The following is a 12,739-nucleotide window of genomic DNA, read 5'->3' as shown; positions in this document are numbered from 1 at the left end:
GGCTAATGTGGTGTCTTGATGAGAGTCTGTCTGGGCAGCTCATTAAAATCATGACACAGGTGGTCCTGGGGAAGAGTCCCTGGTCTCCAGGCTACGTGTGCCCACCCCAGCAGCCTGTTGCTCTTCACTCAGCAAACCTGGTGTAAAAACTGCAGCTTAAACAGCCCTGCCTGTTCGGTGGAACAAGACTCTGCAGCCATGATCCAGAGCAACAAATTCTTGCAGGATTTAGCGTGCGGCGCTCTGGGCACAGGAGTGTTCATGTCAATACGGTGGAGGTTGTTGCCAATGCACTGAGCAGGGCGTCTCCTGGTTTGCCCGCAGCTGGGTGGCGTGGGCCGGGTTCTGACACCTCGGTATGCGTGACGGGGTTGGCGTCCTCCTTGCCTGCCTAACTTTGGTTTGCCTTTCTTCCTGCAGGTGAACGTTGGCTTGCTTGGCGTGAGCTTCCTGGGTTTCTGCCTTCCAATCTACCTGGTCTGCTACAGACGCAGGCTAGAGAGAGAAAAAAAACAGAAGATGGATGATGCCAAACTTTTCTTGAAAATCAATGGCACTCCCAATGAGGAAGCCTTTGTTTAAACTGGTGCTTCAAATACAACCTCCCCTGTACAGGCTCCTACCACCTCCGTGGGTTCTACCTGTGGTGTAAGCCAGGCTTTTTCTCTCCTGGCTCTGCCAGTCTTTACTCATCACTGGAGTGAGGGACAGACATCGTGACTGAGCTTTCCTCACATATGTGGCAGGAGGAGACTTCCCACTCCTTACTCCAGAACATGGGACGCTTTTCCTTTTTATAAAGGCCACGCAGATATTGTGTCTTAAATTATCCTCCGATCACACTCCCCAGCAGCAAAGTCTCTGCATAGGAAATTGGGGAGAGAAGGAATAGAGGGATGGGGGAAGAGGGGAGAAAGACCATAATTTGAGTTCGCAAATGTAACACACTGAAGTCCGTTTTCTCCCCCTCTTCCCCCAGCCTTGGCTGACATTGTCCCAGATGCAAGCTGCACTCTTCTCCCTCCCTGAGGCTCCATAATGGTCTTTCTGCTTGATATGTTGCTGGAGCCACTGGTTTTACTGTCTATCCAGACATACCCCAGACTGTTTCTGAGGCAGGGAAGGGGATTTTATTCCTATGTGTATAAGCACAGCTTCAGTGTATTGCTAAATGTTGGCTGCTAGCACTGACAGCTCCCAAACCTTTTATTACTGCAAATGACACAGACCGTGAGCAATGGATCTGCCTTCCACACGGAAATGAAGAGCCTAGCGGACTGCTTGGTCCTAAGCCAAGCCTTCAGAGGCTTGGAATTCCTCTTCTTCCTGGCCCACAAACCACCTGTACGTGTTTTAAACTGTCTGCAGTCCTGGAACCTCTGAGATAGGAATTGGATCTTGTTTACCGATGAAGTGCTTTGAGACTCGTTGCCTTTTGCCTCTTCTTCCCTCCGACGTGACCCTGGGAGGGGAGCAGCAGCGTGTATTTAGTAAAGTGGAGAAGCTTCTTGAAGCTGAGTTCGGGGGCTCCAAATACCTTGGTGTTTGCATGTCGTGAGCTGACTTGCTGTTGAAAAGAACTAAGAGTGCAGAACACTCCCTTGTGTCTGGTAACTGGATCCTGTGGACGTATGGCAGGGTGACGTGGTGATGTAATTCTTCCTCTAGCCATAGCTCATTTACGTTGTTCCGATAATAGCCCCCAAGCTGCTGAACACCAGGTTACTGTGACTGACCAAAAAGCTGCTGGTTTGGCTGATTAAGAGCCTTCTGCGATGTTGATGCTCTGTCTGGACAGAGTACGCGGTGATTGATTGTATGGTGAAGCCGACCTACAGAGCAATACGTGTGGGTAAAGGTGCCCCGGGCCTGTTCACCGTGGAGGGGAATACAAAGGGAATTCTTAACCTGCTTATTTTTATAGAGGTTTTCCTAAGTCTTGTCTAAAGTCGACTTTTCTGCCCTTAACCTTCTTGTTGAGGTCGGTAGCTCAGCCTCTGTAGCCTTGTGACGGGCGTTACTCACTGCACCATTTGGACCTGCTGGGAGCAGGACCGTGCGGCGCCGAGGACGAGCATCGCCAGCGGGCGCGCAGCAGCACGGGCGCTGCGCTGGCGGCTGCGGGAAGGCTGGGGGCAGAAATAAAACGGTTATGGAGGTGCGGTGGTGGTGCTTTCTGAACTGCCAACTGCATTACTGCAAAGCCTGGCAGGGGGTAAGTCATTCGACTTCTGTGTGTCTGGTCGGAAAAGTACAAGACGCCATCCCTGCCCCACTCGCTCTAAGCTGGGGGTTAAACAGCCGCGCGCTCGGACCTTCCTTTGAGAAGTGACCTGGAAACCGGGTGTTAACTCCTTTCGTGATGGTTTGAAGCCGCAGACGCCCTGCCCAGCCAGCCCCGCGCCCTGCCTCCGCAGCAGCCGGTGACCTTGCCCAGGGCCTGGCCCATCCCGGTGGCCCGGCCAGCGCGGGACCGGGCCGCTCTGTGGGCCAGCAGCGCCATCTCCAGTCGCCGCCTCCCGCCAGCCTCCGCCGGCAGCTCAGATGCTCCTCCACTTCATGGTACCTCTTAGCCTTCCGCCCCTCGTTTGGAAATGACTTGCCACTTGAGTGTTTTACACATTTGTGGAATTTTTTTAATGTGTTGCCTTTATTAAACGTGTTTGTTCCAAGACAGCCTTACTGCCTGCTGTCAACACTTCGCTCTTCTAGGACTTCTTGTCTTTTGTTGGCCTCCAGCTTTTGCGATGATTCCGCGACCTTCCCAGCTTCTCTTTCTTTTGTGTCGAGCAATAATTAAGGGGGCAGAGTTTTGATTCATTTTCCTCTTCACCTGGCATTGTCTTAAGTAGGTTTGGAGACCCCCCCAGCAGTAGTGCAGCTTGCCTAGATTTCCAGAGGGCTTTCTGCAGATTTCTGCATTTCATATTACCATACTTACTCCTAAATAGTTTGAGAAGATTCCTACTCTTGCTCCGAGACATTTGTGACATGACAATGACAGATTAAGTCTCTTTTTCCAGTAAGAGCTCAGACAGGTGACTGTCTGAGCCACAGCCCTTAGACTCAGTGTTATAGTGTGTGTGTGTATATATATCTCTCTATATATATCTCCCTCTTACAAACAGAGAGGGCTGTTGGAGGGTGCCAGTCTGCTAACTCAGCATTGCTTCCACCTCAGTTTCAGAACACCGAGCACGATAGCTTCCACTCTTGTGTCGCTTGGATTCCTGATAGAAATGTTTTTGCAAAATGGTGGAATACAGAGCGGCATATTTTCATGAAGTCGCAGTGGAGATGCTGCTGCCTTTGAAGCATGTGTGGCTAAATGAAACAAAACCCACCCTTTTATTCCTGCCGTCCGCCTCCCTGCTGCAGTTCCAGTCCCTGCCCTTTACCAGGAACATCCCCTAATCCAGTTTCATCTGATAAAATGGGGGAGGTAGGTGGTTGGTGTCTCCGCTGCCGTGCCGCGGTGCGAGAAGCTGCTGGTCAGCTGTGAGGCGTGGAGCTCCTGCCTTTGAGTCACGGTTTGGGGCTGTTTGCAGACTGAGAGCAAAGCACGCCTTTGGCTTGCGATCGCAAGGACTGGTGGTACAGAACGGCGTTGCAGTTGTCCAGGGTTGGACAGACACACGGGAGCGCTTTCTCGTGCAGTGCAAAGTCAAACTGGGGAATTCACTGCTGCAGAATGTAGTGGGGAACAGAAGTATAACTTGTTTAAAAAGGGGCTGGTTAAACCATCGCCTGATGCATCCACTAACTCAGGGAGATTTTAAGTTGCTGTAAATAAGAAAGTTATGCCAAGGAAAGACTACTTTTCTACATGCTCTCTCTCTTAAGAATTGGTCAAAGATGGAGAAAATATGCGCTGGGCTAGGTAAAACACTGGTCTGATCCTGTGGGGTTTAATTTACTCTGACAGTTGCGAACCAAACTAATTTTTAAAGCAGTCTCAAATTCATCTATCAAAAAAGCTGTATCTGCACGCGAGATGGGCAAGCGCGCTCCTGACCGTGGCGTAACTGCCGAAGCGCTGCGCCTCCCGCGGGGCCGGCCCCTCCGAGGACAGCGTTCTGGCCGCAGCCGCTCCCAACGTCGTCTTGCACGGCGCGGAAACAAGCGCTGCTGGGGTGGTCCTGTTGCAGGTGGCTTTCGTGGGCAGTTTGCCTCGTTCTTTGGTGCTCGTGGAAATGCCATTGTGGCTTACGTTCGGAGTGGAAAGCAGCATTGCTGCTTTCTAGCCAAGTGATGCAGGACCAAGAAGCTTCGTGATGCGCTCTTCTGTGTGCATGAGCCACCTTGTGGAAAAAATAAATGGGCTACCAAAGACTAGAGAGCCACAGCAATGTAACTCAAGAATCCTTTTACCTGTATAGCTCACCTATAGCTCAAGTGCTTAACTACTTTCATAATCCCTAAATGCTAGAATTTGCAGGAGGTTTCTCTATGCCCCTCGTACCCCTTTACCCTGCGAGAAGTAGGAGGAGGTTGGTCATGGGAAAGACCTCGCCCGCTCCACAGAAGCACCCCCAACTGCACGTAAGGAAGCAGAAACCCGACCTGTGCGTCCTTGCTGGTGTAGGAGCCCTCGGAGTCAAGGGTGTTGCTGTGTAAAGGTGACTGCACCTTCTGGAAGCCTGCTCCTGGCCTCTACAGACTCTTGTGTGCATTTAATATGCATCTGTATTTAAAAAAATAGATTTAAAATTAACAGAGTGGGGAAGGGCAGGATGACAGCTTTTTCCCTTCACTACTCTGTCAGTACCTAAGCCCCATCGATGCAGTCTTTATAGCACTAATGCAATGATGCTCTCAAGAGTAGCGGAACAAATCTGTGCTCTTTTGCTTAACAGGACACTTATTACTTTATTCAGTTACTGTCAGAGTATCTGGATCCTTGAGATGAAACTGGATGGGGATGTCTGAAAAAAAAAAAAAAGTAAATCTTTCTGAGACTCCAATTTAACAGCAATGCTGCTGCAGCCATTGAAACGTTTAACTCGTGCACCAAAGCCCGGCCTCGTCGTGTTCTGTCCACAAAGGAAAATTGTAGGATAATGAGATTTTAACTAAGTCAGTAAATCACTAAAATGTTTTAAAGTAGGAGATCTCCCTCTTGACAGGCTGATGAATTTGGAAAATATGCCACAAAATATAAAGCAGACACTGTAGGGTAAAAAGAATAAAATCTCTAAAACTACAAGTTTTGTTACTTCCCCCCCTTTGAGTCTTTTCTGCATCTGCAGAGCTTTTGGCATTGCCTACTTTCCAGTTTAGAAGTGCGAAGCATTCATAATGGAAACTAGCATTACTGTAGCATTTCTGATGGGAAGGAACTATTGGGTGTTTTTTTAATTAAAAAAAAGTTCTTTTTTTTATTTAAAATAAAAAAGCCATTTCTGATTTATATTTCACAACGTTATCTTCTCTGGAATAGCTGAAACGATGATGTGTTACGTAGATGCATTCTTACACGTTAATTATAAACCCTACAGGTCCTTGTTTTCCTGCCTGTGCTGCTCGGCCTGTCTCTGCGCAATCTGTTTTTATCAAGCGTCCTGTGCTCCGCGTTGTCGTCCTCCCTACTGCTGCCCGTCGCTTCCTCGTGCCTGGCCCTCCGTCTCTCGCTTTTCAGTCCTGGGACAATCCCCTTTTCCAGAACACCCCCTCTTTCTAACCTGACGGCATCAGCCTCCCCCACCTCCTCCTGGTCGCAAAATTTGTTGGTAGTGTTTGTCAAAGTTGAACTGTAAGCTCCTTGGGGCAGGCCTGTGCCATCTTTTCTGTGTTTGTAAGGTGATGTGCGCTCTTGCGGTACTACCTAAAAATAAACGTGGCGTTAAGTTAATCATTAGTTTTCCTTCTGAGGCTGAACGTAATAAAGGTATTGCTTGGTTCCCAACGAGACTGCGTAAGCATGAATGCTGCTGCACGTTGAATGTTTCCTTGACTTTTTCTTCTCTAGGTTGGGAGCTGACAGCCAGATTTTAATTCATCTGTAGCTGAGAAAGAAAAAAAAATCGTAAATTGATTTTATTTATGCTGACAGCAGGTTGAGAAAGAGACCAAGCTCAGTTAGACAGGGTGAACGGGTAGCAAGCAGCGAAAGATGAACGACCGTGGCCTCGGCGGGGAACGCGACGGAAGGGACGCAGGGCGCCCGCGCGCGAGCTGGGCGACGCCGACGGCATGGCGTTTTAGCTCTCCCATCACGTAACGACAATCCTTGCTCTGCGATTCCAGCGACGAAGTATTAGAACTAGTGCTTTTATGGTGTTTTTTTATTGAGAGCCAGTCACATAAAAGGGGTTTTGTAATTGTCTTTAATAAATATCTGGGGTTATTCTTAGTGCAAAGTACAGCTCGGGTGGCTGCTGCTCCGAGTGAAGGAATGGAAGCCGGCTCGCAAACGCCGTAAGCCGTGACGTGGTGGCAAGGCGGAGCCCCGTTCCCTGCCTTGCCCCGCCGCCCTGCAGCCCGGACCGCTCCCCTCGCTCCCTGCCGTAACGCCCGCGGGGGTCTCGGCCCCCTCCCCGCCCTCCACAAGCGGGGCGCCGGCAGCGGCGCGGGGGTGGGCGCCGCGCCTCGCCTCCGCCGCCGTGAGGGGACGCTGGCGCCCGCCGCCGCGGAAGGCGCGAAGGCCTCGCGCCCGCTCCCCCCCGCCGCGGGCAGCGTCCTGCCGGGGGCGCGCTGCTGAGGTAAGGGCGCCTGCGTGGCGCCGTGACGCAGCCGTTGCCGCAGAAACGCCCCGCCCCTGCTCCCGCCGCCCCGGCCCCCCCGTCCCGGTGCGGCGCGGCGCGGCTCGGCGCGGTCCGGTCCGGCGGAGCGGCGGGAGGCGCCTGTCACCTTCAGCGGGGCCGGCCCGGGCGGGAGGCGCGCGGCGGCGCCGCCATGGTGCTCATCAAGGAATAGTGAGTGCGGGGCGCTGCCCCCTGCGCCCCTCCGCTTCTGCCCCGGTCACCCCCGGCGGCGCCCGCCCGCCCGGGCCTGGCGCGGTGACCGGCCGCGGGGGGCGGCCCGGCCCGGCCCCGCACTGCGGCCGGCGCCGGGCCGCGGGGAGGGAGGGGGGAGCGCTGCGTGCGGGCCGCGGCGCCGGCGGGGGCGGGAGTGAAGGTCACGGCGGCGGCGGGGCGGGGGCGCCCCGGGAGCCGGCGGCACCCCCCGCCTGGGCGGGCACCGGGCCTCCCGCGGCCCCGCTCCGCGCGCCGCCGCTGCGGCTCCCCGGTGCCCGGCCGGCGGCCCGCTCCGCGCCCCCCGTGGCCTCCCCGGCTCCGTGCCCTCGCCGCCGGCTCCGCGCCGTGTGCGTGTGGCGGGGGGTTCCCGGCGGCCGGGGGGACCGACGGCGCCGAGGGCCTTGCCGGAGCCGGGAGCCGGGCTCCCCGCGGCGGGGCCGCCGGGTCGGCGCTCGGCCGGCTCCGCGGGCGGCGGTGGCGTCCTGCCCCGCTCTCCTCTGCCGGGGCGCGGGGCCGGCCCGGCTCCGCTCCGCTCCTCGCCTCGAGCTCTGCGATTTCCAACCGGAGACTCCAGCGGGAGCGAACCGTGCCAGAAACGGGACCGCTCCGATTTATTTTTCGGGGTGGAAGCCTCGCCCTGGAGTTCGTCGCCGTCCCCGAGGCGGCTGCGGTTGCTCGGCCCCGGGAGGGGGGAGCGGGGCGGGGAGCGGGCCGCGGTCTGGCTGCCGTCTGTGGCTGGGGGTCGCCCCGCTCTCCCGGTCCTCCGTTCCGCTGCCCTGGGCTGGCTAACGTGGTGCTCTTTTGGACCCGTGCACTTTGGCTAGGTGTCTTTGGGCTCTGCGTGCTACTGCACGCATTGCTTTCCTGAATTCTTAAGATTAACGTAAGTGCATTCTTAAGTTAAGTGCATTCTATCATTTTAAACTTCTGACTGATGGAAGAGTTTTGTTTTTTTTTTTCTTTTTTCACCCCTCATGGAAGATAGCTGTGATCCCAGTGATAAAGGGGGTTTCCAGCTCTTCGATGACAGTGTCCTCCTTATAGCAATTACTTTGCCAGATCACGGACCGCAGTGTGGATTTAGATATTAAAACTATGTTGAGGGTTGTGCTGATCGTTGTGGTTGTCTTTAATCTCGATTAACTTATTTTTTTCACCAATCCTTAAACACTTGTTATTTTTATCCAACAATAGGGGTGTAGAATTTAAGAGCAGCAGCAGAGCTGGTCTTTGTAACACAGAGGCACCGTTACCTCCTGTAGTGTTAAACTGGATAGCAGACAGAGACCTGGGCTAAGTGCTTCGTTTCAGAAAAGATAATTAGCTTGTTCTTCTCTGACATCTGTTTCATTGATATTTTCCTATTAATTTAGTTGGTTAATGTACTTTTCCTCTTACAGCACCTGTCTGGTTTATTTCTGTTCATGTTCATGTATCTTTTTCATGCTTCTGCTTACAATCTCTTGCCCTGTACTGCAGTAAAGCTCACTTGCCGGTGAGCTGTGCTACCTACAGGGCGCCTCGTAAAGATGGGAACATATGTACTTTGAATTTTCAGATTTCTGAGAGTATGAAAAATTCATTGTGATGAGCATCACTTTCCAAAGTCGTTTTACTTGATATTATCGTTTACCTCACCAAATCAGTTTATCTACTGGTCTTTCGCACTGCCTGTTCCAGAAATAAAATGTGAAGTGCGAATGTTAAGACTAAAGATTAAAAGACCAGAATTACAAAATTTGTTTCTTTTTACACGTTTCCATTTCTATTTTTGGAAGGGTCACCAAACCTTTTAAGTCTTGTCATTAGCTATATCGTCCTGTTTCTTTTCTTCCCTTCTCTGTGCTTTTATTAAGACATATGTGGCTCTGAGGACAGTCAGAGTTGCTACTGTACTTCAGAAATGAGCATTTGTGGTTGACTTCTCGGGATTCCCAGCTAGCTCTACCAATTGCACATTCCGAGTTGTGTCACTCTATTGGTTCTGGTATAAATCTTCCTTGATGTTGCATGTGAAAGTTGCCCATTTTACATGCTATTTGAGATGTTTCTTCGCTAAAGCTCATGTTCCAGGAAGCAGTTGTTTAAGGCATATAGAAACTGCTTGTTTTGGTGTGACCTGGATATTTGAAGTACTTTGCTGTTGTTGTTTTATTTGTTCTGGTTGCCCCAGCACTGCATACAGGTGCCTCACTGCCTGCCTGGTGTAGGTGGTAAAGATGTAAGGGAGCTGTAACTGCATGTCGTCTGCGCAGATTGTTCTTCCATCGCTGTGACCCCTTGTCACATCCTCCCTGCTAAGTCAAATGGGTATTAGTATGTGCTCCATAGGTATTTTAGGAGATGTTACAGAAATAGAGCAATATGACAAAAATCCAATGTCGCATCTTTTATCGTCAGGCAATCTGTATCATCCTTTCTGTACAGTTTCTCGTACTGATGGTTATGCAGTGACAGCTTTAACGTTTTGATTTGATGTCCTATCAGTCTTTCAGACTTACCTTTCATTTCTACCTATCCATGCTACAGATAGGCTGCATGGGTTTTGTTCGTTTGTTTGATTGTATTTTCTTGGTTGCAGGGTTTGTAAATGCTGGTTGAGGTCTTGCTCGCTCTCCCTATTTTGATTTAAACTGCATCGGAAGACCTTGAAGAGAATCAGAGTGTAGAGACTCACTTCCCTTTCCTGTGAAGCGACGATGATGACACCGACCTTCCCTGCAGCTGTACTTCCCTTTGCTGTCATTTGAGGCAGATTTTAATCTGGGAGGGATCTTAAGTGTTCTTCATCCTTTTCAGGCCTTTGATATGGCAGGCAACCACATTGTATAATTTCTCATAAGTTGATCAAGTTGTGTCCCGAAGTTAGGAGGCTTTGTTCCTGTTGCTGCTCCTGCGAAGCTTTTCCTCCGGATCCTCTTGAGCAGTCTTCCCTCCTCCTCCTCCTTTATCACTTGACTACCTAGAAGTTAGTCATCCCCCGCATTCTTTGCTGGGCTAAATGATTGTAAACTGCTTAACTTCTTTGTGTTTCTGTTTCCATTCGTGAACATTGAACTCTAAGATAATATTCAGATCTAGTGTCTTCCGGTTTCCTAAATGGAATTTCATTAGCTTACATCAATCTTTTTATGCCAGGTTTTCTAAAGAAAAAGATTTGAACTCCATTCCAAAGCCGTTGTTTCCTCCCTGTTTCTTGGTCTTTTGCCTTTTCTTGTCATCCTGTCCCTCTTTTCATTCTTACTGCAGTTTTATCCAGCTAACTAACCTAATGTCATACTTGATGGCATGGTCTACCTGTGGAAATCCATTTTCTGTTTTTTGTTCTCCCTTATATAAGGAATGCCATACTGAATTGGACCAAAGGTCCTTTCCCATCCTGTCTTCTAGCAGATATTTTTAGGAAACCATATATAAATAGTGAGTAGAACGATTGTTGCTCAGTATATCCTACCAGTAAGTGGCATACGAACTTCCACGAATTGATCAAATCCCATTTTAAAATTGCTTATGCTTCTTGTGTTTGGCAAGGAATCCCATAACTTAAGTACGCATGATGTAAGGAAGGACGCCTGATTGGTCTTAAATCTGCCGCCTAGTGATTTTTATTCTGTCCTGAGTTGCTCTATGGTAAGACATAGTCATTGTTCCTTCTCCATTCACTTTTTCACATCATTCAAGACTCTCTAATGCTCTACCATATCTTAACCCTTTAACTGTTTTTTCTTCCAAGCTGAAAAGCCTATTCTACTTTCTTCTTACACAGAAGCTTTTTCCCATCTCTGATCATCTTTTTTGCCTTCCTTCGCTTGTTCTGTATCCTCTTTGAGATGAGGTGACCAGAACTATATGCAATATTCAGGATGTTGATGCATGAGAGATTATAGTGGCATAACTGTCTTTTTTTGTGTGGGGGTGTACGTATGGCGTTCCAGTTTCTGAGGTTGTGTTTACTTTTGAACTGCCGCTGAGCTGATGTTTCCAGATGCTTTTCCATAAGGACACCAAGATACTTGCTGGCGATAGCTAATTTGGGGCTCGTTAGCCCCATGTGTTTGGGGAAAACGAGTGCCTATCGTGCATTATTCTGCTTTTATTGATGCTGAACTTCTTCTGCAGTTCTTGGTAGCTCTTTCTGCAGTACTTTGCAGCCAGCATAAAGCATTGCTGTCATAAGTAATCTTGCGTAATCTGTAAACTTTTGCCTCTCTTACAGTTTGTCTTGTGGTGTCTTACCGGTAACATTCCTCTAGCGTAGGAAAAAAAAATCCAATTTTCACCAGTACTGCGTTTTAAAATTATTTTATTAATAAAGAGGACTTTTTTCTGATCCCATTATATCCTGATTTCTTTGAGACTAATTCCCAAAGAACGGGGAATTCTTCCACCCACAGTAGCCATATCCATTTCATATCGGTATCTTGCTTTGGTTCCTTGTTTCAACATCATCCTTACGGAAAGCAGAGGTCAAATACAAGTCTAGTTTTAGAGATATATATAATATTTTTAAAGGCCTTAACATGCATGCATTTTTATCAGCTTTAAATTTAGTTTTATTCTTGTCTTTTTCAAAAAAATCTGTGTGACTTCCGGCAGTTTTGGCTCTGTAGTGTAGTCAGTTGGTTCTAAGAGGCATTGAGGAAACCACAATGTGAAGAAAGTGACTCACGTATAGAAATGGCAACACCTTCCTTCACAGTCAGCTCTGAGAAAGCCTTCCATATAGTTCTCTGCTTAGTGCTGTTTCCTACTGGATAGGACGTATTGACAAATCTTGCAAGGGCTTGTGACTATCACAGATCTCTGCAAAATTGTTGAAGCACTACAACAACTTGACGAGAAATAAGATGTGGCTGTTGAAAGGATGTAGTGAGAAGGAACATGCAACTGTTCTGAGGCTGTGTAGATTTGTAGGCTGATAAGATATTCCCAATAAGGGTCTCTGAGAATTATGCAGTTTTAGTATAGGACTGCAATTATGCTATATCACGTATTGATTCTCTTTGAGGCTGTTGTATAAATAGCCTTGGGACTAAAGAATAAGCGCTAGGGATGCTAGCGCTAGGTGGATGCTGGAATGTTGGGGAAGAGGAGAGAGGGGAGGAACGTGTCATGTAAGTTTTGCAGCTGCAGGGATATTGGTTAACTCTCTGTTTCTGTATTCCCTTCCAGCCGCGTTATCCTGCCTGTGTCTGTGGAGGAGGTAAGTCCTTTTCTTGTTGCTTCCTTTCTTTAGGGCTGTAAATAAACTTGTGATCAAAGCAGTTTGTATGAACAAAAACTGGAAAAGCAAGAGAAGGGTATAGCTGTCTTCAGGAACCCTGTGTGCTGTTACTCATTCACCATCATTTTGACCAAATAATTGAATTTCTTTAAGCCTGAGGGTGTTGATACTCTCTCCTATAGAGTACTTTCAGATGTGTTGATTACAAATCTTGACTTGTCAGACTGTTCTAAAGTGCAGTTTCCTTTTGATTAATGTTATCGTTCTCTCTTTTTTTTTTTTTTTTACATAAAGAGAAAGCTTTAGTACAAATTTAAATTACCCTTTAAACTGTGTTTTGTTGCAACTCTTGTTTTAAACTCTTAGACAAAGAGCAACGATTTCTTCTGATTTGTGAGGCTGGTATAGCAAAAGGAAGGATTGTATATATCTTACTTAGGACTCTTTAAGACCTGTCTTCTTTAGCTTTTGCAGAAAGAAAACTTTCTTTTTGTTTAGATAAAGCTCTAATTGAGAGAAGAAATGTAGTTTATAATGGAGACGGTCATTTTGATTGCCA

At 48.8% G+C, this 12,739-nt stretch overlaps 2 protein-coding genes across 7 annotated transcripts in view; both read left to right on the top strand.

The window, feature by feature from the left end:
• The window catches only part of SLC43A2 (solute carrier family 43 member 2), a 30,165-nt gene extending 27,191 nt beyond the window's left edge, over positions 1–2,974 (top strand). Inside the window, exon 14 of the mRNA XM_082328686.1 lies at positions 421–2,974. Coding sequence (XP_082184812.1) covers positions 421–582 — 162 coding nt within the window. The 3' untranslated portion in view covers positions 583–2,974. The remainder of the gene's footprint in view (positions 1–420) is intronic.
• Positions 2,975–6,785: 3,811 nt separating this feature from the next.
• The window catches only part of PITPNA (phosphatidylinositol transfer protein alpha), a 29,202-nt gene continuing 23,248 nt past the window's right edge, over positions 6,786–12,739 (top strand). For 5 of the 6 annotated variants that reach the window (XR_014229958.1, XR_014229959.1, XR_014229960.1 and 2 more), the window contains exons 1-2: positions 6,786–6,914; positions 12,129–12,159. Coding sequence is in view for 2 of the 6 variants with exons in the window: in XM_082328314.1 (XP_082184440.1) it covers positions 6,895–6,914; positions 12,129–12,159 (51 nt within the window). In the remaining 4 variants the exon portion in view is untranslated. The remainder of the gene's footprint in view (positions 6,915–12,128; positions 12,160–12,739) is intronic. The other variant, XM_082328315.1, reaches the window with a different exon arrangement.

Source organism: Platalea leucorodia (assembly GCF_965183815.1).
Source record: "Platalea leucorodia genome assembly, chromosome: 16".
Lineage (NCBI taxonomy): Eukaryota > Metazoa > Chordata > Aves > Pelecaniformes > Threskiornithidae > Platalea > Platalea leucorodia.
Note: the sequence above shows the minus strand (reverse complement) of the source record. Positions and strands in the feature narration are given on the sequence as shown.